Below are 23,817 nucleotides of genomic sequence, written 5' to 3'. Positions count from 1 at the left end.
AGAAAATAAACTTTTTTTTTTGGTCTTTTTCTGCATAGGAAGTCTTTACTTGCTATGCATCAGAAGCGACAAATATTTGACGTTGATCTATCTTTTTGATTGCAGTACGCCCTATAAAGGTCACACCTTCAATAAGGAGTAAGTTGCTTTATTTTCTTTCTTTAACACTTGTTAAAGATTACGAGCTATATCCTGCTGTTTAAGTATTTTATAAGTAAAAGCTTTGTGCTCCCATGGAAATATATATATAACCATGATTATACCTTTGTCGAAATGAATTTCTGATTTTAATCAAAATGATTTTAGCAGATAAAGATACAGAAATTTTACAAAACCTCACGACAAAATCTTCGTATTTCTTGGTAAAGGCTTACTCTAGTATTTTAATTTTATGGTAGAGATTTATTTTTGTAAGGAAGATATTATTCAGTGAATGACAGAGAAACCTTTTTGTTCTCTTTTCATGCGTGATGCCTTTGCCATTCACTGAATAACATCTTTCTTCACTTGAATCAACAGACTAAAAATTTGCCATCTCCTTTTTTTTAATTATTTAAGGTAAACCTCGTGTTTTTTTCTTTTGTTTTGTTTTTTTTTTCTTTTCAGTTCAAAGAATTGGTTGCTATAGAGACACAGCTCGGCGGGCCATACCACAAATGGACGGGAGAAGTCGCCTTTTAAGAGGAAACTATAAACTACGAAGAAATGCCATCAAATTATGCGCTTTGACTGCTGCTAGTCAGCGGTACGCTGTGTTTGGTGTTCAGGACGGTGGATGGTGTGCGTCAGGACCGCAAGCTCATAGAACTTTCGCTCGATATGGAAAATCCAACAGGTGTAGGAATGGCAAGGGGGGGCCTTGGGCCAATGATGTTTACAGAGTATCAGGTAATTGATTTGCACAAGTGGTCAATATATTCACAGGTTTGTTTTGTCTTTGAAGTACATAAAGCGCAGTTCAAATGCAACAAAAATTAAACAAATGTCCTTCAATGTGTCACTTGCTGTTTTAACCGCATAGTGCCAGTCTCCCTCAGCCAATAAACGTTGACTGGTTAAGCATGAAACGTGATGCACCATTTTGTTTTACTGCACTTGAAAATTTAGAACAACCAACAGATACACGCCTTAATTTTACGTTTATTGTGTTTTATTCCTTAGATAGTTTGTTGAATTAGGTTGGTTTGTAAATTCACAAGACATGCTAGAAAGGGTTACACCACTTTAGGAGTCTGATACGCCGCTTTACAATCCTATAACAACTTAGAAACTTGAAGTTCAAACCATTTGAAATAGCCTGGAATCTCGCTATGGTTTTCTGTATTTTCTATACTTCTTTATTCTAGGAACATGTCGTCACAGAACTACTCGAGGTCACTGCTGCGTTTTTCCGTTTGTATATCGCGGGCGCAGACACTATTCGTGTACCAGACGTGGAAAGACAAGGCCCTGGTGCCCAATCACCTTTGGAGGATATCGAAGGGGAACAGCCTGGGGGTACTGCAGAGGAAAAAGATGTGAGAAAACTCACTTGCTCATTTATTGGTTTGAATTTTATTAACACATCGCCCTTCAGGGGCTTAAACATAAATTCTGAGTCTTTCCCTCCTCTGTTTGCCACACAAAATGACGTTTTTAATGCTCATTATTGCACTTCAAATAATTTTGTTTATCTTGGGAGGTCCAGTGTTGTCTCTTTCTCGTGTTTGAGAATTATTAATTTTCAGACAACACGTTAAATAAGTTCTCTAAAGCGGTCATCGTTTGCCTTCATTTAATTTCTTTTGACACCAGCTCTTTTCGAGTATAGCCTTAGATCCAAACTCTACGACCCAAAAGTTATCTCTAACCTTTCGTATTTTTCTCAGTCACGCTTACGCTTTATATGTCTTTGACGGCCTGCAGAGGCTCTTGGTAAAAGACGCAAGTCATTCAAAACTCAGCTATGCTTCACTTTTTAAATGTACAGTCTAAGTGTATCCATGGTCTTTCTTTCTTGTAGGCGCTTAAGCCTTTCATAAAGTATTAAGTAGGCGTCGCAAAGTTAAAGATTTTGCATTTTGTTTTGTCGTCAACAGCTCCACCTATACGAATCACTACCGGAGTCAGCGGTAAGCGAGTTTCTTTGTGGGACAGTTCGCTCTTCTGCTTCCCTCTCTGTATAAGAGAATTTAATTTAAATGTGTATGCTCTCTTCTTCAGCCAAAGCAATTGGATGTTTCCGTGATACTAGTCGACGTGCCGTTCCACAAGCGGAAGGTCGAGATTCCATTCTCGACGGTTATTACCGCAGAAGAGCAGACGCCATTACGAAATGCGCTTTGGTGGCCATGAGAAAGGGATACAGTGTGTTTGCTGTACAACATCAGGGATGGTGCGCCACGGGTCGAAGAGCTCAGTTGACATACAGGAGGTATGGACGATCCAACAGATGTAGGAATGGAAAGGGAGGACCTTGGGCTAATGATGTTTACTCCGTAAGAGGTAAGTTTTAACGTGTTGAAAACTTGTTCACAGACAATAAATTACAATTAACCCTTTGAACCCTAAGATTGACTAACATGAAATTTCTCCTCACAATATCACCCCAGAATCACACATGAAGGTCATGAGAATAAAAGAAATGATCACCAACTAAAGAAGCTCTTGATTGCTAAACAAATTCTCCTTGTCAGCACCTTAGGAAATGTATAGAGAACAGTAAGGAGAATATGGACACTGATGTTAGGGTGTAAAAGGTTTTGGTGCGGCCTTAACAAGAGTTCATTCTACGATCTCTCGCACACCGATCCAATGCGCATGTGTCACCACCATGTCGCAGAGACTTGTGGCATACTCATGCGCATACTCGCTTTTTTATGAAGTACGCGTCTTGTATACCGCCGTGACCAATGATGACAAAATTATTTAAGTAGTTAAAGATAAGGAAAAGAAAATGGTAGATTTGAAAAAAAAAAATAACGTAAGGGTCTGTCCATCTGAAATTTTTTTTTGCCAATGTTGTTGGAGTGTGTACCACCAGTCCTTGTTCAAATTTGCCTTCTTTGTCTCTTGTTAGTATTCATTTATCCCTTACTGTCTGATCTGAAAGTTGACTACTCTGCACAATATCGTGTAGAAGCTGCTTCAAGCACGGTCGCAAATGATGTGATACAGCTTTAACGAGCAATTTGTTGTTGTTATTCTTTTGTTTGTTTGTGTGTTTATTTGTTCTAGCCCCTCCTCCTTCGGACTTCCCATTACAATTAAGCGGATATCATAACTGCTTCTTTTTTCCCCTTTAACCCTTTGATCCCTAAGAGTGATTAGAATGTAGTTTCTCCTCACTGTATCACCTCTGAATCAAACATTGACGTAACAAGAATGGATGAAATGATCACTGACTAGAGAAGCTATGGATTTTTTCAACAAATTCTCCTCGTCAACACCTTCGAAAATGTATGAAAACAGTATGGAGAATATGAACACTGATGTTAGAGCGAAAAGGTTTAATATATTCAGAACTGACATACAACTGGTGTTATTCTCTCTCTTTAAAACAGGATATTGCAAGAGACGAACCACAAGCCGACATTGCTGTGTGTTTCCGTTCATTTACAAAGGCCGTCGTTACAACAGCTGCACAAGAACTCGCCACAGCCGTAGATGGTGCGCTATCACACCCAACTATGATCGGGATAGGAAATGGGGCAACTGCGTCAGTAAGTAACTAAAGCTGTATGCTGATTTGAACCAGTATGCTTGTCGTACTTGTTGTTTTGAATTGATCAGAAACTAGAGGTTGAAAATTCGAAGGTAGACTTTCGTTACGATAATAGCAAAACTGTTAGTTGTAAGTAGACACATGTATCAATTGTATGAATGGTAATTCACTGATAATGATGATCAACTATCAGGCATGAATTAAGAACGAATAATGTATTGGTTTCATCTTATAGTCGTTCAAAACGTAACAACGATACAGTATCGCGTTCTTATTTTGGTTTTTCTACAATCGCACACTTTTAGGCTACTCACTATGCTTACTATCCAATACAGAATAGATAGCGAGTAGTGCAGCCAATAAGATTGCAAAATTTTTTAAAGGACGCTAATGGAATTACTCCGAAACTCTTATATTATTATGACTCGTACACAATATTCCGGACGAAAGGGCGACACTGGCGTAAGTGCGTTCTGTTTTGTATCAACTCGAGTAGCTTTTGGGAACACAAGAATCGAGAAAGAGAAAAAGAGCTGATACATCACTTAAACAGTGAAGTTCCACTTTATCCATCATTCTCGAGTATCTTTTAAGGTAGGTTCTTTACAATCGTTTGGTGTTTTTTCGCTTTCAGGGCGAATCAGGCCAGTGCGTCCGAAACCAGTGCGGCCAAAATTACCCGGTGGAAGTGAGTATTCACTTGTGTGTTTTTTCTGTCTTCTCCTTTGATGTGACATGTTTGAAAGCAATGAGATAAAGCAAGGAGTCAATATGAAGCGATGCTTATTTCATGTTTCATATATAACAGGTGTGTCTCACGTCGGTGTTACTGCTGATATTGCTTTCTTGATCGATGGCTCCCGCTATGTCGGTCGCAGAAATTTCCACTTTGAGAAGGCCTTCATCAAGTCGATCGCCCGTCGTTTCACAATCAGTAAGTACCAATCACATGTTGGTGTGGCAACTTACGGAAGCCGGCCACATCTGCGCATGCGTTTGAACCAGTACAACTCGTTAGGTCTGGTACTCAGAGCCTTGAACTACATCCGCTTTCCAAACCAAGTCGGTCGGCGAGTCGATGTCGGATTACAAGCTTGTCTCCGATATTTCTTCGCAAGGAGGCAGATGTTCTCTTTCATCCGAAAGGTCTTGGTGGTGGTAGTCAGCGGCAAGCAGACTGCAAGATCCTCCTACCTCATCAGTAGGCTTCCGTCGCAGTTCAGGCGTTATGGCGTCAAGGTGTTTATCATTGGAGTTGGTTATGTTGATCAGCGATACCTGCGACCCTTTACCTACGGAAACAGGCACGTGTATATGGTTCGCTCGTACAGCAGCCTGGTCGCTAGAGCGGGTACCATCGCTAAGGCTATACACCTAGAAATGGTATGCTATTCCCTTTGTATCTTAAAATCGTTATGCATGTTCTCCTAACTCTGTCTCTGAAATTTTTCCTATGTTACTGACAAAGAAAACTTGTTTGACAGTTAAAAGCTTTTTTAGTCAGCAATTATTTATTTTATCCGCGTGAGCTCAGTGTTTGATGCATGGGTGATACTGTATGGAGAAGTTAGATGTTGAAGACATTGAAGGCTTAAATGTAAAAGTCTGCAAGTTCTTATCTCATTGGTTCATAGTGGTTGTCTAATAACTTGTGCTGTGCTTGAAAGAACTGGAAGAAAAGAATTATTTTGGTTCAATTTCAAATTCACTTTTCAACAATGTTCTTGTCGCTCCAAACTAATTCAAAAGTAGCTACATCGATTATCGAATACTTTGTTGGGTAAATGGGAAAAGGTGCCAGTCTGAGTAATCTTCCCTCCTCTTCCTCCTCATCTTTCAATGCAACCTTTTTCCTGAGGCAGTCTCACCATCATCTGTCTATTTTCATGACTGGGGGAGGGGGATTACACTCGTAAACTAGGGAAAATTTGTACGACAGCATGGAGTCAGAGATAGATTCCTGAACAGTATCGTAGCTCGAGCGTGCTGTCCATACATGAGCACCTCACTTCTTTCACGTGTTCTTCAATTTAACCTTACACATCGTAGAAAGGTCACGCTTTCATAATAACATGTAATTTTAATGAGCCAAAATTATCCAAATCGGGTCATCCCAAGAAAGACAACCCAGAATAGTGTCCTTTTCTCTGTTTTCTTTGTCCTAAAAGTAAATATCGTTGCAATCTGTTTTCTACTAATAGCGTCCTGGACGCGAACGATACCGAGATCTACAGAAGCGGCTCAACTATGAAGCTGGCCGAAACAGCACTGATGTAGAAGGAGAACGATACATTAATGGAAAAGGGATGGAACGCAACGAAGAACCTTACGTAAATGGGACCTGGATGGAAAACAACAGAGAACAATACATAAATGGGACCAGGATTGAAGACAACAGTGGACAACGAAACGGAACGGAATTTTTAAAAACCTTGTAGATAAACCAATCTAAACGAGGTAGATACGATGGCACTCTATAAAAATATCAAAAACCTTCCTTATTTAAGTTGAAACTGCACAATCACTGAGGTGTTTTTGGTAGCAATCGTTGCGTTACATAAAGCTTTGCGTAACGCAACATTGCATAACTGACTGAGTGTTGCCTGTCAGTTTATATGAGGCAAAGGTGTCTTAATTCAAGATCGTTTACCTTGTTTTCTCTCTGAAAATTGATTCAGATATTCCTTTAATGAAGGTCTCCTGTTTAAATCAACGCCTACGTTTTTAGTTTAGCAAATGGAATAAAGTTTCATTGATTTTCAATGTCAACAACCCGTGTGCCTTTTCATTTCAAGAGGAGAATTCAAAATTGTTTTTCCTTGGAGGGGGGGGGGGGGGGGCGGTTGATGCCACAAGAAAAGTTGCAATGAAATTGCATCAATGCGCTTTAATTCTTGGTTTATGACTGTAAGCTTTCCATTGTAAAGCTCATGTGCATTTTGGGCACATAATTTTTCTACTTCCTTAGCAATGCATGAAACCACTATACGACGAGACAGCATTAACAAAGTATAAAACATATTTATTACCTTAAATTTATCATCGTTTGCCAGAAATACATAAAAAGAATTATCTCTTCGCAGACAAGGAAAAACGACGTCTTTGCAAAGTTCCGAGGCGAAGAGGCTAATGCAAATCACATTCTCTACGGGTATATCTACGGAGATTTGCTCCTTATTAATGTATTTAAAAAGTTAAAATAATCGAAAAATGTTAACAGCTATATTACAGACTTAATTGATATTTAATAGTCCTTTTAAAGAAAAAAAAAACTGGGATAAAAGTAACAAAGGTTATCTTAATATCTGGCAGTAGCAGTCATTGTAATATTTCAAGCGAGTTCTTGCAAGTTTCCATCTCCCTGTCGGTATCGCCGGTCATCTGGTAGGCTGGGTTGACATGGCCACATTCCAGTGGATCTTGATTATCAGCTTCTGGTACAATGCACAAAGGATTCTGGGGCATATGCTTGTCATTTTCAGCTATTGCTACCATTTTCTTCTTAGCCGGAGGCTCAGTCAGCTCGTAAGTGACGTTACTCTGGGTGTATGCTTGTCCATGTACTTCAGTATCGTCGTAGACGGGATTCTGGAATGTGTGTCCACTCTTTGATTTCTTAGTGGAATCATCGTTTGATAATCCGAATCGTCTGATTTTCTTGACGCGGTAGTTCACGCCATAGAGCAGCATTCCTTTGGAATCAAACAAGCGAAGAAAGATTCTAGAATGTTACTTACCGGTTAAGTGATTTAGTCTTAAAAGGCCATTTCCGAGATGCTAAAAACCGTTCCTTTAGAAGTAATGAAAGTTACTCAGCTTACCTGCCAGTAATATGATGGTTACAGCCAAACAAACTCCAAAGGCTATTTTCCATTTGAAGGAAACATCGTGGTAACTCCTAACATTCAGTGCCTTGGGCTCCTCACTACTAATGTCATCTTCATGGGTCGTCAAAGAGGCAGTGGGAGATGGTCTTGATAAAGTTGTGGAGACATTTGACAACTGGGATGCCCTAGCTCCTGGTGTGGTTGTGTCTAGTGTCAGATCTGTTTAACAGAGAAATCGTAGCTTCTTAACAGCAGTAACAGCAAATAAACTCACGAATACGAACGAAAGTCACCGATACGAAAAGTCCCCCAAGAACACGAAATTAGGATTTGTTTTCCTAAGGCTGTTCTAGGATCTGAATTAGTGGTGGCGAATGAAAAAAGTGAGCAAGTTAAAGCGACAGAGCATTCTCCCTCATTTTCGTCCTCTTTTTGTGGGAACCTCTTCTTCTTTTACCGGCAGGATGTTAGCACTAAAGTCGTGAAAACTGAGAGAAGCGAGGGGCTCTAAGAGCGAGAATTACTTCAAACCACTTTGAAAGTTCCTATGTCGTTTCTCATAATATTCGTTTTAGAAGTAGCTTTCACATTTATAGTGCTAATTCGTGTTCTACCTTCCTTTGTCTTTGCTTACTGTGATTAATTAAATAGAAAAACTAGATGTTTCTTTATGTATACCCCGAAGAAATCAAGTCTAGATGTCATTATCCTAAGCCAATACCCGATGGATCCCTTAATTTAAGTATGCAGCCTCTCACCTTGGCACGAAGAAATATCCTCTAATCCTATACTACCGGAAGTAAAACCAGGGGGACAAGGCACGCATGACGTTTGTCCTTCATCGGGCTGATATGTTCCCACGGGACACGGGAAACAAGCGGGTAACGTCCCGTTTATGTCCCCATATGTTCCAGGTGGACAGTTGACTAAATGGAATACAAGTGAAAATAGCAAGAAATCGTGTCAAAATCAGAAATTTTAAATTAAGATTTCAACTTTTAGAAGATCGCTTCAGCACACGACTGTCACGCATTTGATAACAGACCCACGCCATAATACCTCAAGCCCTATCTTGAACCTATTTATTTGGATCTCAGCGCGTCTGCTGGTCACGTTGATGCATAGGAACTGTTAAAATGTATTCATTATGGTGTATTCATTGCAGATGGTTACCAGCATAAAGGATGTCGCGTTCTCCGATAGAATCCTACATACTAAAAACAATTAAAGGTTACTCACCGCAAATGAAATTGTTTCCATAGAGTACTGTACCAATGGGGCAGAGAGAGGTGTATTTTCCAACACTCCATGAAGTCGGGTCTAACTTCAACGTAACACTGTTGGCGTCTGAAGTAATTCCACTTATAACAGACTCGTTCACCAGCTTGGCCAAAGCTCTTTCTAACTGCTGCGCGGAATCCATAACACTGACCGCGTTTTCTGACGCGGTTTTGTTCATGGTCTTGGGTTCCGTCATGTTGAAGCTACGCAATCTAAAGACAATCTTACAGGAGATATTGCCGCTTCTTTGCGAGATAATTTGGCAGTCTTCTACTGAAAGATCCTGCACTGCATCAGAAGGAAGGTCAACCAGGTTGCTTACGATTTGATGAAAGCCCGATTCCACATCCTGTCGAAATTTGACGTTATCACCGATTACGCTGATACTTTCATTATAGGCCTCTTCAAGGTGTTTTTTCTCACCGGAAATCTGGAGAGACAATCCAAGCGAAGGCACAACCAAAGAAAAGCCGAGAATTCGAAGTCGGATATTGTGAGATATCGTGTAATCAAATGGATTGGACGCGTTACACTTGTAAAAGCCTTCTTTGTTTTTCTCCACGGAGCGAAAGTTCAATACAGAGAAAGTGGCATTGGGAACCAAAGTATAATTTTCTCCACCAAAAGGCTTGTAAATCCATTGATATCGAAGAGGCTTTGACACGCTAGTTGCTGTACACTTCATAAAGAAGCCAGTGTTCAGTGGTACGTTCTTGTTCCTAGGAGGCTGGTACACCAGAGCAGGAGGTGGGTGGATAACTATGTGAGAGGGAGTTGATGGTTCCACACTTAAGTGATTATAAGCCTCACAAGTGTAGTTACCATCGTCGGCTTTTGCCACTTTCTCGATGCGAAACGTATTTGTTTTTCTTCCTGGAATGATCTCGCCGTTTTTTCTCCAGCGATAAGTTGGCGCAGGGTCTCCAGTCGCTTTGCAAGACAGCTCGAGCGTTTGCCCTATCTTTAAATTCTTTATTGGCACTGGATGTTGAGTTATATTAGGAGCGACAGCACAGAAGACGTTCGCATCTCGAGTATCTTTCAGCCTTTTCAGAATATTTGAGGCTTTATTCGCCGCTTCAGACACTGACAGATCTTCGTAAGAAAGAAGACTTTTAACTTCTTGGCCGAGGATTGCAATTTGTTGCCGCAGAAGAATTGCTTCAGGAAGATCGATCCCTTGGTAGAGGAAGAGAAAGTTTTCAACAAAGTCCTCCATACAGTCTATGAAACCGCTACATTCTAGTGATGTGCGGTTGAACACAGTCTCCATACTTGCTTCCCAGTCTCTAAACACCATATCTATTGCTGTTTGCACTTTCCTGTAGTTAGTCGCATTTCTAATCTCAATTAAACTTGCTGCGTTTTTCACTTCTTTGTCAGATTCCACCGCATTAATGGAGTCATCAATATCCTTTTCAGAGAGCCCGAACTCAGCAGCTTGAGTCAAATTCAGGGAGGGATTTCGGAATTCTGCATATTTTTCAGAATTGAGGTTTTTTATATTATTAAGGGAACGTAAAGATTTTCTGGAAATGTTATATAGAGTTCCTATGATGTCACTCAGGGCACGGTTGTAATTGGTTACCAAAGCGCATTTTCTCTTGTATTCCACTAATTTCGTCACGTCAGAGCCCGGTTCGTCAATGGCGCGCCTTCTTCTTCCATTGCCCTTCGGATTCTTTAGCTGATTTAATGGATGTCCAGACCGCAGAATGACATTCACATTACCAAAAAGTTCATTAACGATTTGCTTAGCCGTTCGCTGGAGAGAATCATTCAAGGCTACAAAGTCAATCATGGAATAGATGTTTTTCTCTTTGCTCGCGGAGGCTATTTTAAACAGCACTGGTATTACAGTTTCAGAGGGAGACGACAAGGTCACATCGAACGAAATTTCGTTTATGTCTAAAGGGCAAGTTTCATTAGTGCTGTTCCAGAGCTGAGTTAACGCAATTGCGTCTTGAATGAAAGCACGACTCTTTTCATTCGATAAGAACAAAATGTCAGCCCCTTTTAAAATAGCACTGTGTGCTCTTCGAAGAGTGTCACGCTCACCAGATGCAGCTTCCAACTCAAGTTTACGTTTTACAAGCTCAATATGAGCAATGTTGAATACTTCCTTTGCTTGCTGTAACTCCATAAGAGGTTTTAAAATTTTTTTTTTTGCGGAATTCAACTTCAACATGGCCTTTTGCCTTGTCATACGACAAAACGCATTCCTTTTCTGGCATTCTAAATCTTTTATTCGTGATGCACAGTTCACCTCTCGGCAGCACGGAGTGGCGATCGTTTCTCTTATGACGTTCACTTCACACGAAGTCTCGCATTGGAACGGTATGTTGATGTACTTATAATTAAATAATTCCTCGCGACAGGGATAAGGTTCCAATTCGCAGTCCCACGAACCCCCACTATTGCATTGTTGCGAAGCCTCATGTATCCCGGTTGCTAAACCTATCCACAAGGCACTACTTCCATCAGGGTCCGAGTTAGTCAGGCCTAAGGTATTACCTACTTCCGCCCCCACCGCTCCTCCTACTCCTGATTTGACACCAGTTTCTGCCGCTTTCTCTGGATCTTTCGATTCTTCGTATTCAAATGCAGCATTTGTTACACCACTCGAAATAGCATGTGCAGCTACTGGTGGGACGCCCATGGATGTTAAAAGAGCTGTACCTCCCATTGTTATCGCTGGTTTAAGGATTCGTTTTCCAATTTTTTCAAAGCTACAAGCTATAGGAGAGAAAAGGTCGCCACCGGAGAAGTCACAATCCTCTTTTACACAGGTTGATGTCTTCCAAAATGGAGTAAGTCGGTCCTGCCGGAGTTTGTGACAAATTGCGGGACAGACTCCTTGCTCCCTGCTGATAAGATCTTCATAACAGGTACTACAAGCTGTACCGTTAACACAACTATAGGGACATTCTATAATTGTACACAAACGCTCAAGAGATTCTTTGAGTTCGTTAAGTTCATCAGTGCTGTTGGTCAGAACCTTTTCTGCCCTTCGTACCTCCTTCATGGCGACATTTTTGGCTTTCAAGGCTATTAGATATTGCTCAACCGCTGAATGAGTATTATTCTCAGCCTGGGCAAGTCTTAATGAGCTTCTGCTTACCCTTGTATTCATTTTGTCCCTCATACCTTGCAAAACTTTTAGCCGTTTGATGGTAGTTTCAGCAATAATTTTAATGTAATTACTTATCATTTCTTTGATTGCATCCTCGAGTGCTTTTTGATCACTGTTAACGTCAGGTTTACCGAAAGTTCCGCTGACCCTCAAACTCAGGAAATCCCATGACTGCAATTGACTCGAGCCATTGATGGACAGTCGATAATTGTCGAACAAACTGATCTCCTTCTCGAAATTTAAGGATTGCTTTGATATCTTTACCCGAGTTTTAAACGAATCACCCAGGAAAGCCAAGCTGGTTTCAAGGACACTTTCAGAACTGTTCTGGCTATTTGATGGTAGGAAAATGTGCAGAGAATCCGAATCAAGAGAAGAAAAGAACCTCCCCAGAACCGCCCCTTGGTTAAAAGAAGCGGAAATGATTAACCCAGAATCCGTAATATTGCCTGGATCATGACACTTTTTCAATTCTTCTGAGGAAGTCTCAATACTCAAAGACATGTTAGGAAATCTCAAAGGTCCAAATTTTACAATGCCAGTTAGTGAAAATTCCAACTGGATGGCAGAGGATTCACTGGGCTCTTTTGTAGAGGAGTTGATAAGACGCTGAGAATTCGCGTACAATGACACTTTGCTGTTTTTGCTTTCAATGAAGGCGCCAAGAAGGGTAGACTCGAAAGGATCTCTTTCCAAAAATCCATTCAGGGACAATTCATATGTGTCTGTAGCCTTGCAAGATTTGTTGCTTGGAGATTCTGGTTGTAAAAAAGAAACGAGCTTATTTCTATTTTCAAACCGCAAAATTTGGTGGATTACGTGCAGCTCAAAGAGACGAAGGATCTGCCCGTTGGAATTAGTTGTGACGTACATTGTCAGAATGCTGTGGATGCGTTCGTTGGCTTAATGTTACTTGGAACTGAACATTTCGAACGGCATCAATAGGCCTTAGCGGGGACTTTCTTGCGATATAATTAATAGGCATGGTAAGCGGTTGACAAAAGACAAAAAATTGAAATTTGGATGCAATCAAATTTATCTAAGGTGCGCAAGATTACAAACTGATCCCTTACCCCTTTTATATTCTTGCCTTAAAGAGACGCCCTATAAATGGTAGAGATCTCACCAACCTTTATGTAGCAACGTTTTTAAAGTCGACACTTAAGGCCACAGGTAATGCAAACTAACCTTTAAACTCCACAATTCCAGAACTTTGCTGTAGCCGTAAATCTACTGACACCTTTTGCTCCAGTAAGAATAGAATCACTTCTGCCGTCACTTCTCCGTTAATCCCAGCCTTCCAAGAGAATAGATTGTTTTTCCATACCTAAGAGAGAAATAGTTTTTTATTTCACGAACGTGCTTTGGATGATTGCAAGCGTATTAGAGAACAGGTGTTTCACTTACCTCATCGATATTCGATATTCCAAAGATTGCATTTCCCACCAAACGCACATCCAAGGAACCAACCGGATGAGATCCATTTATGGTCTTTGCAACTCTTCCATAGAATCCCAGACTTCCTGGGATAAGATTGTTTCCTCGTTTTCTCGTAAATACAGAATAGTTGAGGGCACCAACTTTTGAAAACTGTAAAGCCATCACGGTTACTTGCCAGCCCCGTGATTCAAGTTGCTTATAAACTGGCATGGCTTGTAAAGCTTTATAAGACAATGGGTTGAATATAACGAGTGCTTCAGCAGGCCATGAATTTGAACAAATATCTGTAACAACCATGTGTTTGTTTTTACCATCGTACTTTGGAAGTACCACACTCACATTGTTTACCTCAACTGATAGGGACCCTGAATACAGAAGGGCTGAGTAAAAGGAGCGATCGTTCACGAAAAGTCCCAGTCCTTTCAATATTCCCTTAAGTTGAAGTCCACTCCATAAGTAAGTGATTGCTTCGTTTGGCTCAAGGCTCGATAGTGTTTTTGTAGGAATCAAGCGTAACCAGCGAGGAAAGCTGGTTGTTAAGGATTGCAGGAAAACAGATGCTACGATTTCTGAAGGGAGGCACTGCACGTCCATTGGTGGTTGAGCTTTGCATAACATGTTGTCTGATGAGACGGAGTAATGTGAGAGATTTAATTTCTCAAGCGCTGTTCCTCTAATCCCCAACGGTAAAGTGAGATTATTGACGGAAATGAGAGTAGCAACTCCTTCAGTACTGACCGTTCCTTGGGCTTGTTTCCATGGATCGGTTGATCTAGCGTACAGAAAATTGTCACTATCTGGACATCGGAGAAGTCTGGCCTTATAGCATCCCAAAGGAAGGGTGCTCAGTAAACCATGATTACAAGATGTTTCATTCTCAACGACAACTACAATATCAGGTGGCAACGCCTGGTATGAAAGGGCTCCAACACCAGACAAAGTGTACGTGGTAAGATGCATGCCTGGCAGAAGAGCTTTTATAGCCATGTTTGCGTGATACAATTTTCCCTCCGCCAACTGCTGTGGGTGGATCACCAAACTACGAGGTACGAATTCTAATCCCGATGCACTCGGTGTAACGGTCAGCTGTTTATCCGGCGGAGAAAGTTTAAAAGTGATGTTTACACTGCTTCCGCGTTGAAGCCGAGGATATATCGGTTGGTGGAAAATACCTTCATGGCACCTGTCACCTGTGTATGCTGTGTTCGTGCAGTTACACCAAAAATGTGTACTGTTAATAGGATTGCATTTCCCTCCATGGAAACAAGGATTGGGATGACAGACAGTTATTGCTGCAAACCAAGAAAAGAACATTGGTTCAACTTATACAGGGAGCAAAAAAATAATGATGATGCTGATAAATACTAAGATAGGAATAGTATGAGATGAAAAAAGAAAAGGATATATTTCTAAAATCAATCGTTTTTAAACTATAGACGTTTCATATCAACGGTTACTCTGAGGACTTTAACTCCTACATTAGGAAAAGTTCAATTTAACCCTGTTTTGACTTCATGACAATCTTTCTTCACTCCTGTTTCTCTCCTTACCTTCACATTTCCCAGGGATCGGAAACCATGTGGAATCTTCAGTGCAAGAGACTGTTTTGCTACCATTCAGGAAAAATCCGGAACGGCACCCAAAAGAGCATTTTCCCTTGTAAGTGGTTGAACAAGGAATTTGAACAAAGCCATTGGCTGGTGGAGCTGGTTTATCGCACATTTTGACTGCCAAAAGAAAGATAAGGTTCAATGTGTGAAAATGGAAGAAGCATTTATAAACTGACCACGTCCTGAGGTGATTTGCACAACAGGCTACCACTGTTTCTCATGACTTCCCCTCGAGTGAGTCAAGAAGAATGAAAGTCACAGACACGTTGTTATTGAAAAGAAAAAACATTTTTTTCCCTATTCATAAGAATTCTTGTAACTATCAAAATGAAACGTCACTTATACTGATTGTTTAGGGTTCCATTTGAACGTTGTCTGGCCGCGATGCATTTTGTTTATCGTTACCCATCTCCTCGTCTATTTATATGCTATCAAATTTCTTTGTTTTGTCCTTTTGTTTTGTTTTGTTTTTTTTGAGACGGCTTGTCCATAATTCTGAGAAATAGGAACTTGTTTTTGAAATTCAGATACTTTTGGAATTTCCGTATGTTACCATCATCGGTTTGTTGTTGAAGTTGTTGTTACTGTTACCAAGACGCTTGAATAGATTTTTATAGAATGTCTTTTATTTGTATCGCTGCTTTATCTTCAACATGCTCACCTTTACAAGCAGCGCGAGTACCACTCCATTTGCCATTGGCCAAGCACATGCGCACTGGAGATCCTGTAAGTTCGTACCCAGGCTGACATGTAAACTGACAAATGCTATCGACAGTTTTCCCCGAGCAATTCATGTATCCTTTGGTTGGCCTTGATATTGATGCACATGGGTACCCTGATGACAAAGTTGCAGTAATAAGCTGTTTGAGTATCACGTGCTTTTTCGTTACAAGGAAATTAGTTAGAGGATTAGAAAAGGCTAGGCTGTCAACAGGTTCTAGGGCATCTTAATGTGTTGACGGACTGTAAGGACGTTTCCTATCGATTATTCAAAAATATCAAAGCTTATCGGCTTCTCTTAATTCATTTTTAAAATAGAGAAGGAATGAAGTAACCTTAGCCACAAATGTTACGTTCTTTGCTGTTATTTAATTCTTCACTATCTTCCCTAATATAAACGTCTTCAACTTATCAATTGTTCTGAGGCTGTAAAGCCTTTCGGAAAAATATATAGAGCGTTTGACTGAACAGAAAAAGTATTGTAAGTCAATAAGTATCGACACAGTGAAGTGAATTTTTTCTCTGCATGTATACTAACTGGCATGTTACCTTTGCATGTCCGTAAATCGCTACTTAGATAATACCCTGGTCTGCAGGTACAGTAATAGCTTCCTGGCGTGTTCCCACAAATCTGACCGCAATTGTGCTGACCTTCGCACTCATTGCGATCTGCAAGTGAATGATCAATCATCATAACAATTAACACATAGAACTCCTGTGGGAGCATAAGTTGAGATCAGAAAATCTCGGTGATAATTCTTGTTGACAAATTCAGTTATGTGTAACCGTCCTTTTCCTGAAGGGAGGTAGTAGAGGTTTTGTCATGCACGTGAGATAAAGGAAAAATCTGATTACCCATTTCCATATCCAGCTACTCGCCCTAAATCCATTGTGAGTGTCTGAACATAAGATCCCAACGTACCTGAACAACTTCGGTTATCAGCGTTCAAAACATATCCACTTGGACAAATACACTGGAAGCTGCCTATGGTGTTGTTACACTGGTATGCACAACCAGCAAACCTTAACTTGCATTCGTCGATATCTGGAAAAAAGATGAGTTTTTTTAGTTTTTCATGAAGCGACCAGACCTAAAAGTTCACCATCTCTCTCACTCTATCTCCACAACGTTATACCCTTAAAAGATATTCCTCTCACCTGAACATGAGTGGTTATCTTTACTGAGAGTAAAGCCCATTTTGCATGCGCAGCTGTAACCTCCAGGATGATTGACACAACGCTGATGACAGGTGTGATGTCCAGTGATGCATTCATCATGATCTTTGAGAAATCGAAAAAGGAAAAAAATTCAAAAGGCGCTGCCGTAAATTTTATCGCTGCGATCGTCACACAAATTCAAACCAGTTTACATTTATCCGGCGTGTCACGGCGAGGAATAATCATTGCAGAGAAAAATATTTAAACTAAAATTCTTCATGTAACCCTCTGAAGATTGTACTACAACTTTTCTTTGCTAAAGCCCAAAAAGATTCGAGCGAGGAAGCCTGCTCCAGGCTTCCAGTTTGTGGACATGACACGACAGAGCGAAACAAAGAGGGAGGTCTGGAACGACCAAGGCTTCTTCCTTATTCACTTTGTGTTCCAATCATGGCATGTTTATTAATACCTGGTACAGATTATACGAGATGTGCGAGGTGATTAGAATTCTGAAACTATAACTTTCAAACAACATTTGCCATCTTACCTGCACAGTCCCTCTTGTTAGTCGTCAGCAGATATCCTCTAGGGCAGGTGCATACGAAACTCCCTTCAGTGTTATTACAATTGTACTGGCATAAAGACTGTGGACATTCATCTATGTCTATAATATGGACCAATATTTGAATTTTAAATGATGTCTTGTTATTTGTAGGTGAAACGTGATTTACTGACTAAAGGAATTTGGCGTGAATGGATAAGAGGTTGAACAGAGAAGCTAGTAAACCTACAAATAATATCATTGCCATCAGGCTAACCGCGATTAAGTTCAGTTCTGCACAACTACTGGATCCACTGCATCTATAACACGAGAGTGATATGGTATAGTAAACGCACCTGAACAAGTTATTGAGTCATTGTTAAGTCGATATCCCACGTGACAGTCACACGAGTAGTTCCCAGGCTTATTGACACACTTTTGCTGACATTTGTTTGGTCCACTGCATTCATCAATGTCTTCAAGAGAAAAGCAGGGGTAATTTTTGAAGATCTTAAATATGGAATCCCTTTAACATTAGTAAAACAGAGGTATGGAGTTTATCGTTACAGATAAACTTATCACATTACGAAGCATCTCAGCCTTCGACAACAGTTTAAAAGCTGAGGGGAATCGAAGAAAAATTAGATAAATCTCCGAATTTACAAATCACCGAGTGAAATTGAAGAAAAATTGCCCTCGTAATAACAGGGATTGATTGTCAGTAGAGGTTTGTTCTGTTTGGGTTTCGATCTGTTGGGAAGGCTCCTTGTGTCGAGGACCTCGCTATGCGCGTGGCGTGTTTTGTCTAAGGTTTGTCATGATCCTGGGTAGGTTATTTTGAGGTTCTTTTCCACACCTTTTACAATCATTGCACTGAAGAAGATCGTTCACAAAATAACAATCTTCATTATTGTAAATTTTCGATGTGGAAACGGAAATGTATGATCAAAATATAGCTTCTACAGAAAGGAGCTACATGCCGAGTAACATTAAGACTGGGCACTACCAAAAGGAGAGGTTACCTACCAGGACATTGACGTCCAGAAGTATTGTATCCCGGATCACAAAAACAGCCATAGCTTCCTGCGGTATTGTCACAGTGATGCTGACAGCCGCCGTTGTTCGTAACGCATTCGTTTACATCTGTTGATACAAGGAAAAAGGCGTATACCCAAATTCGTTTCAATACCAAATGAAACCACATGATAAAGAATAAATTGTCAACTTTGGGTCCGACACTTACTGTAGCATTCGCAGTAAAGAATGGAACAGCAGAGCTATTTGCATGGCCAAGCAAGAGTGCAAAAACTAAAGCGGACGTGCGCATGCGCCTCACACCTTTTTTCCGATTCACTCGTGCCTGGGTTTCAAGTAACTGTCTGACAAACTATCAAATACCGAAAAAGCCAGGTCTCTCACCAGATCTACATTTAGGCCCCTGCCATCCAGAGGTGCACTGACATAGTTCTGGACTGATGCATCTTCCCCCGTTCTGACATCCACCAGTGCATATTGCTAAAACGAGAAAAAAGAAACAAATGTAGTTTAATTGCATGGATGCTTTGCTGTGTGTGATAAGAAGTAGGACTCGTCATATTTCAATTTTCACAACAAATTACCAAAGTCAGTGTATTGGTTATGTTATTGCTTTATCGGGTATTCTTATTTCAAAAGGGTATTCATAACCCTTTGACCCTCAAGATCTGATTGTCAATTCTCCCTACTAGATGCCAGACACTCCCTTGTAAATTAGTTTCGAGAATTTGGTGTTAGATCAAGATAATAACTCCTACTTGATAAGTTTGAGTATTCTCATGACCTGTCTGCTGGATAATGTTTGGATGGTATAAGGAGAAATTGCATGTTAATCACTACTGGAAGTTAGAAGGATAATTAAACACTGCTGTCCTTCATTGCTAAACACGTATACCTTTAGTTTTTTCCTGCTTTAAAAAAAATCGTAGTCATTTACACCTAAGTAGGGCACGATTGATTCCTTATTCCCATCAGCAAGCTATATTAATCGCTTTTTGAAATAAAATGATACAAAACGTACGTATGGTGCATTCGTCGCCGTTTGCTTTCCATCCTACCGCACAGTAGTAGATTGGTTTTTGTCTTGCCTCGCTCCTTGTAAAACTTCGAATGACAGTTTTGTATAGGGTTCTGTGAGAGAAACAAGCAAAATTTGTTCTTTTTTATTTTGCAGTAGAGCCAGCTCATCAGGAGATTCGTCTTCAAGAAGCTAGACCCAGGGTAACGTAGGCACAAAGATAGCAGGTAGACACAGAACAGACATCAAGGCAGAGAGAGAGAGAGACAGACAGAGAGAGAGAGAGAGAGAGTATGTGTTTTTCTCAAAACCAGATAACAAAACACTCCCACAGATAGAAATACAGCTACTGTATACGAGTATACGAGCAGCATCAATTTCCTCTGACAATTTTAAACGAAAAAGTGTCTTCGATTCTCTTCTTATTCAGATGTTGCATGTCAAAGAGAGTTTGGAATATTTTCAAACTTCTGTTACACAAGGCAAACAGTTAAAATAACCTCACCGACATCTCCTGCAGTTCCAGCAGCCCCAGGAGTACTCCTTTGTACACGTTCGGCCATTTGTTGTTCTGACAGCCCTAGAATATCCAACACTTACGTAGGTTGTTACCCATCTGGTCAGCACGTTACGACTATCAGGTTAAAAAAAACCCAACACAAAGCAAAACAAAATCAAACAAACGCAGAAAAGATAGATGGTAGATGCGTTATTTAATGTTGAAAATACATTTTCAACTGTGATTCTACACAAACTGCATCAAATAGTTTACAGAGATGCTACGATACAAGAAAAGGTTTGATGAAACAATTAGAGAATAAAAGACAACGAAAATGAAAAAAAAATGAACGAAAGGCGTAATTTTTTGTGAAAACTGTGGTGCTACGTCGGAGGGGAAGAATAACAAGATAATTTGGTTTTATCAATTGAGTTGATGACGTAAATTGACCACCGTAAATAATTTCTAAAGCTGACGTTTCGTTTCGAGTGTCAGCCCCTCGGCAGATTGAATGACAGAGGGCTAACGCTCGAAACTTTAGCTTTAGAAACTCTCTGCGGTGGGCCAATTTACATTTTTAACTCAGATGAGAAAACCAAACTATCTTGAATTCACATGATAAGATGTCTGAAACAACAGCTAACGATTACATTTTTACCGACAGTAAATATCTGGAAATTGGAGTCATTCACCGTAGTTCGATAATCGACCACCGGTAATGCTATGATAAACTCCGTGGGGCGTGAACTGCCTCGCGACCTTTCGGCGACAAACAGCTCTACCCGGGAGATCCTGTTTCAGCTCCTCTTTATTTGCGTTTTCGACAACAGTTGAGTCACACGCGAAGATTGGAGAAATCCTAATGTTATCAAATTTCTACTTTATAGCTCGTATGTGACTTATCTATCGATCATGACTCACCCTCCAGCCCTTAAACTTGTGGCATATCCGGCAAATACTACCAAAAATAGGATTCGTAAAAGCAGTGAGCCCTTGATCATCATCTCCAAGTTAACAGGCTGTATTACACCTGAGGCTCTGCAAAATGGAAGATGAAAAACCAAATTTATTGAAGTAAAATCCATTTCCTGCATTTATAAAAAACCACGTCACCAGAGGCTCTCATCACGTCATAAAAATGCTCAAAACGCGGATATGAAACTAAAAGGTTCCTTGTTTGGTTAAAGGAAGCCACGATACATCACGATATTCCGTGACTAAGAATGCAGATTAGCCTCTTGCCTTTCTTACTTCGTGACCGCGGTTCGCATGGTCGCGCAAATAGGCACAAAAATAGATTTTACGCCAAAAGCGTTCAACGGTTAATTATTTGACCTCATCTTAGCAAGACAACGGAATGACTTCTTGAGTTATGATGATACAGTCTTAAATTGATCTGTTTTACAATTTTTTTTTCCATCTAATTCTATTTGTTTTAGACAAAAGCAGAACCATCTTATTACGGTTACACAAACAGAGCGCGACTCTAATTTTCATTTCAGTGGAAGAATATTCAGACCTCTACGGTCAGTGTTCGCTTCAGCGAATCTGGGGCAGAAGGGAACCGGAATAGATTCGACGAATTCGTTAAAGCCGTGATACTTCTGCAACACCTGGTTTAGCAGCTGGGTCACAATTGTTACCGACTCAAATTATTGCAACACTGATGATCCCGTGGTTTTCATTCAGATGATCGTTCAAATCCGAAACTTCTGTTACCACATTAAAATCTCTTTAACTGGTTGTGAAAGATCATCTTGTGTCGAAAAATAATGAGTTAAATGGATCTCCTAAGTATCGCATTTTGTCGTGTCGCGTTATCAAGAAATTTTTTTGATGTAATCTTCCTTCAAGATCTCTTCAACATTACTTTAAGTTATTAAGCTTGATACGAGAATAACGTTATTTCCTCATGTCAAAATTTCTTGTTAAAATGTTCATTATTAGCCTTACCGCTCTTCCAGAGGCTCGCGATAGTTTTTAATAATGGTAAGCTGGGAGGGTTTTCTGTTTTCTTTCTTTTCCCTGCACTTACACTGTCGGCTCCAAAAAGGGTTTCTTTAGTGAACTTCGTCGTTTGGACAGCTGTTTGAACTGGAGCGTTTAAGCTTTTTTTCCCTTAAATAAGCCAGATAGGTCATTTAAATGCGAAATACGCGGAAGAGATCATTAGCATACAGTATGGGCTGAAGCGGATGTCAGATGTAAATGTTCCGGTATAAATTTGGCCGATCAGTTCCGTGTTTTTGTTTCAGACATGCCTCAGGTCATAATGAAACCAACATTGACCTCCATAAAGTCATTCCATGACTTGACAATTTTAGGCATATTTCATGTAGGGGAAGGGGGGTGGGTTAGGGGGCTAGGGGGGTGGGGGGGGTCCTGGAATGACCATGATACCCCTTTTTGAAATGATTCCTTTTTAAGTCGACAACGTCAAACCTAATAACTCAGGTGATGAAAATGTGCAAATGCGGAGACTCTACTCGGCATATCTCACTCGTTACCCATTCAGCAAAATATCTCTATAAGAATAACAGAACGTGAATGTCGACATGACAGTCGGGTAGGTATCCTGAATGTGACACGGTGCAACCCCACCCCACCCCCCCCCCTTTGAAAAAGCTTACTTGTGCCCTTGTTTTTCAAGTTATAGCGAAGTTCCCTCTCACAGGAAAAAAACCCTGAAATAATCAGTTGCCAGGGTCGAAACACATCAAAGTTGTGAAAAAAAACAACAACAACTGGGAAGAGAATAGTTCAGAATGGAGAAGACTGACACGGATTATAAACAGAAAAAAATCATGCAAAAATCTAAGGAAGCTTTCTTAAGATGAACATTTAGCGTTGAATATAACATATTTACGGTATAAAGAGGTATAAATGTACGATCTGGATTGGCTTTTTATCATCACATGCAAATATGAGTATCGAAAGCCTTGCGAATTGCGTACCCGAGTTGTGTACCGAAAGCGAGACTCCTACAAATAGTGGAGACAAGGGATATAGATGCGAAACAAGCAATGACGTCTTAATTAGGTGTGGAAGGATTGCACACCTTAAAAAAAAAACAGAAAAGAAAACGCTATCATACTGTTTTAGTCGTCTGGGTTTTAAGAATAATTAATAATATTTTTATCTTTCTTCATACCGGGGTCATTTCGAATCAAACCGTCGGAATGTGTTCACTGTGTACGTTTGAGACTCCCCCCTCCCCCATCAATATAAGTGAGTCCCCCTACCCCATCCCCGTAAGTGATTCGTTGGTTCTCATAAGGTGTGTTCGCGAAACAAACAAATAATAACAAGAAAAATCCATTGCCGTTCATGAACGATGGCTTGTAAAATTTGCGCTCGCTTTTCAAGTTATTTGTCTCTTATGTGATACTAAGCAGGATGTTTCAATGCAATCTTTCGAACTTTTTTAATAGATTCTCTATTTTTATCAAATCTATACAGGAATATTTTGAAGGAGCAGTCATTATCAATCACCTGCGGGGCAGGGCCGGAGTATTTTGGTTGAGTCACAATAAAGTTGACTTTATACCCCATAACGCTCAGTAGTATTCTTTACTGCCATGTGACAATGATAAATGATGACTTACTGAAATAAATGGAGCACACGCGGTTCCGGTTCTAACTCCCCACTTCAGCAAACTATTCAAACGAATATGATTTATTTCTGTTAAGAGGTATCGAACGGTTCTGAATATATTTAGCTGCACTTACAGTTTGTATGCTCGCCGCTCCTTTCATTTTCGCAAATTGTGCTTTGTAATTATTTTTTGCACGGAAAAGCAATCAAGAACTTGTATAAATCCGGCTTACAATCTCGACTTAAAGCACTTAAAA

At 40.2% G+C, this 23,817-nt stretch overlaps 2 protein-coding genes across 2 annotated transcripts in view; one reads left to right on the top strand and one right to left on the bottom strand.

Annotated features, from left to right (window-relative positions):
• LOC113676379 (uncharacterized) overlaps positions 1 to 6,472 on the top strand; it is a 63,193-nt gene extending 56,721 nt beyond the window's left edge. The window contains exons 106-114 of the mRNA XM_089187626.1: positions 106 to 138; positions 607 to 888; positions 1,347 to 1,517; positions 2,079 to 2,111; positions 2,203 to 2,484; positions 3,543 to 3,701; positions 4,338 to 4,391; positions 4,512 to 5,086; positions 5,905 to 6,472. Coding sequence (XP_089043752.1) covers positions 106 to 138; positions 607 to 888; positions 1,347 to 1,517; positions 2,079 to 2,111; positions 2,203 to 2,484; positions 3,543 to 3,701; positions 4,338 to 4,391; positions 4,512 to 5,086; positions 5,905 to 6,141 — 1,826 coding nt within the window. The 3' untranslated portion in view covers positions 6,142 to 6,472. The remainder of the gene's footprint in view (positions 1 to 105; positions 139 to 606; positions 889 to 1,346; positions 1,518 to 2,078; positions 2,112 to 2,202; positions 2,485 to 3,542; positions 3,702 to 4,337; positions 4,392 to 4,511; positions 5,087 to 5,904) is intronic.
• Positions 6,473 to 6,575: 103 nt separating this feature from the next.
• Positions 6,576 to 22,245, bottom strand: LOC113676378 (uncharacterized). Its single transcript, XM_027193030.2, has 19 exons — positions 21,919 to 22,245; positions 20,887 to 21,003; positions 19,972 to 20,100; positions 19,470 to 19,579; positions 18,833 to 18,928; positions 18,440 to 18,556; positions 17,770 to 17,889; positions 17,420 to 17,536; positions 16,873 to 16,995; positions 16,637 to 16,759; positions 16,264 to 16,383; positions 15,656 to 15,829; positions 14,935 to 15,111; positions 13,352 to 14,676; positions 13,133 to 13,271; positions 8,770 to 12,702; positions 8,289 to 8,456; positions 7,525 to 7,749; positions 6,576 to 7,395 (listed from the first exon to the last, which is right to left on the bottom strand). Exons 2-19 carry the CDS (start codon positions 20,967 to 20,969, stop codon positions 7,022 to 7,024), a joined length of 7,653 nt encoding a protein of 2,550 aa, XP_027048831.2. The 5' UTR covers positions 20,970 to 21,003; positions 21,919 to 22,245; the 3' UTR covers positions 6,576 to 7,021.
• Positions 22,246 to 23,817: the final 1,572 nt, after the last annotated feature.

The sequence above is a fragment of the Pocillopora damicornis genome, chromosome 11, assembly GCF_964200805.1.
Source record: "Pocillopora damicornis chromosome 11, jaPocDami1.2, whole genome shotgun sequence".
Taxonomy (NCBI): Eukaryota; Metazoa; Cnidaria; class Anthozoa; order Scleractinia; family Pocilloporidae; genus Pocillopora; species Pocillopora damicornis.
The sequence above is the reverse complement of the archived record's forward strand: the minus strand, read 5'-3'. Positions and strand labels throughout refer to the sequence as shown.

Excerpts from the sequence above, each read along its gene's own strand:
- LOC113676378 (XM_027193030.2), bottom strand. The coding sequence starts at position 20,969 with ATGATGATCAAGGGCTCACTGCTTTTACGAATCCTATTTTTGGTAGTA. Across the intron at positions 17,537-17,769 it reads TGACTCAATAACTTGTTCAG|ACATAGATGAATGTCCACAG; the intron begins GTGCGTTTACTA and ends TCCATATTATAG. Across the intron at positions 7,396-7,524 it reads AACCATCATATTACTGGCAG|GAATGCTGCTCTATGGCGTG; the intron begins GTAAGCTGAGTA and ends TTGATTCCAAAG.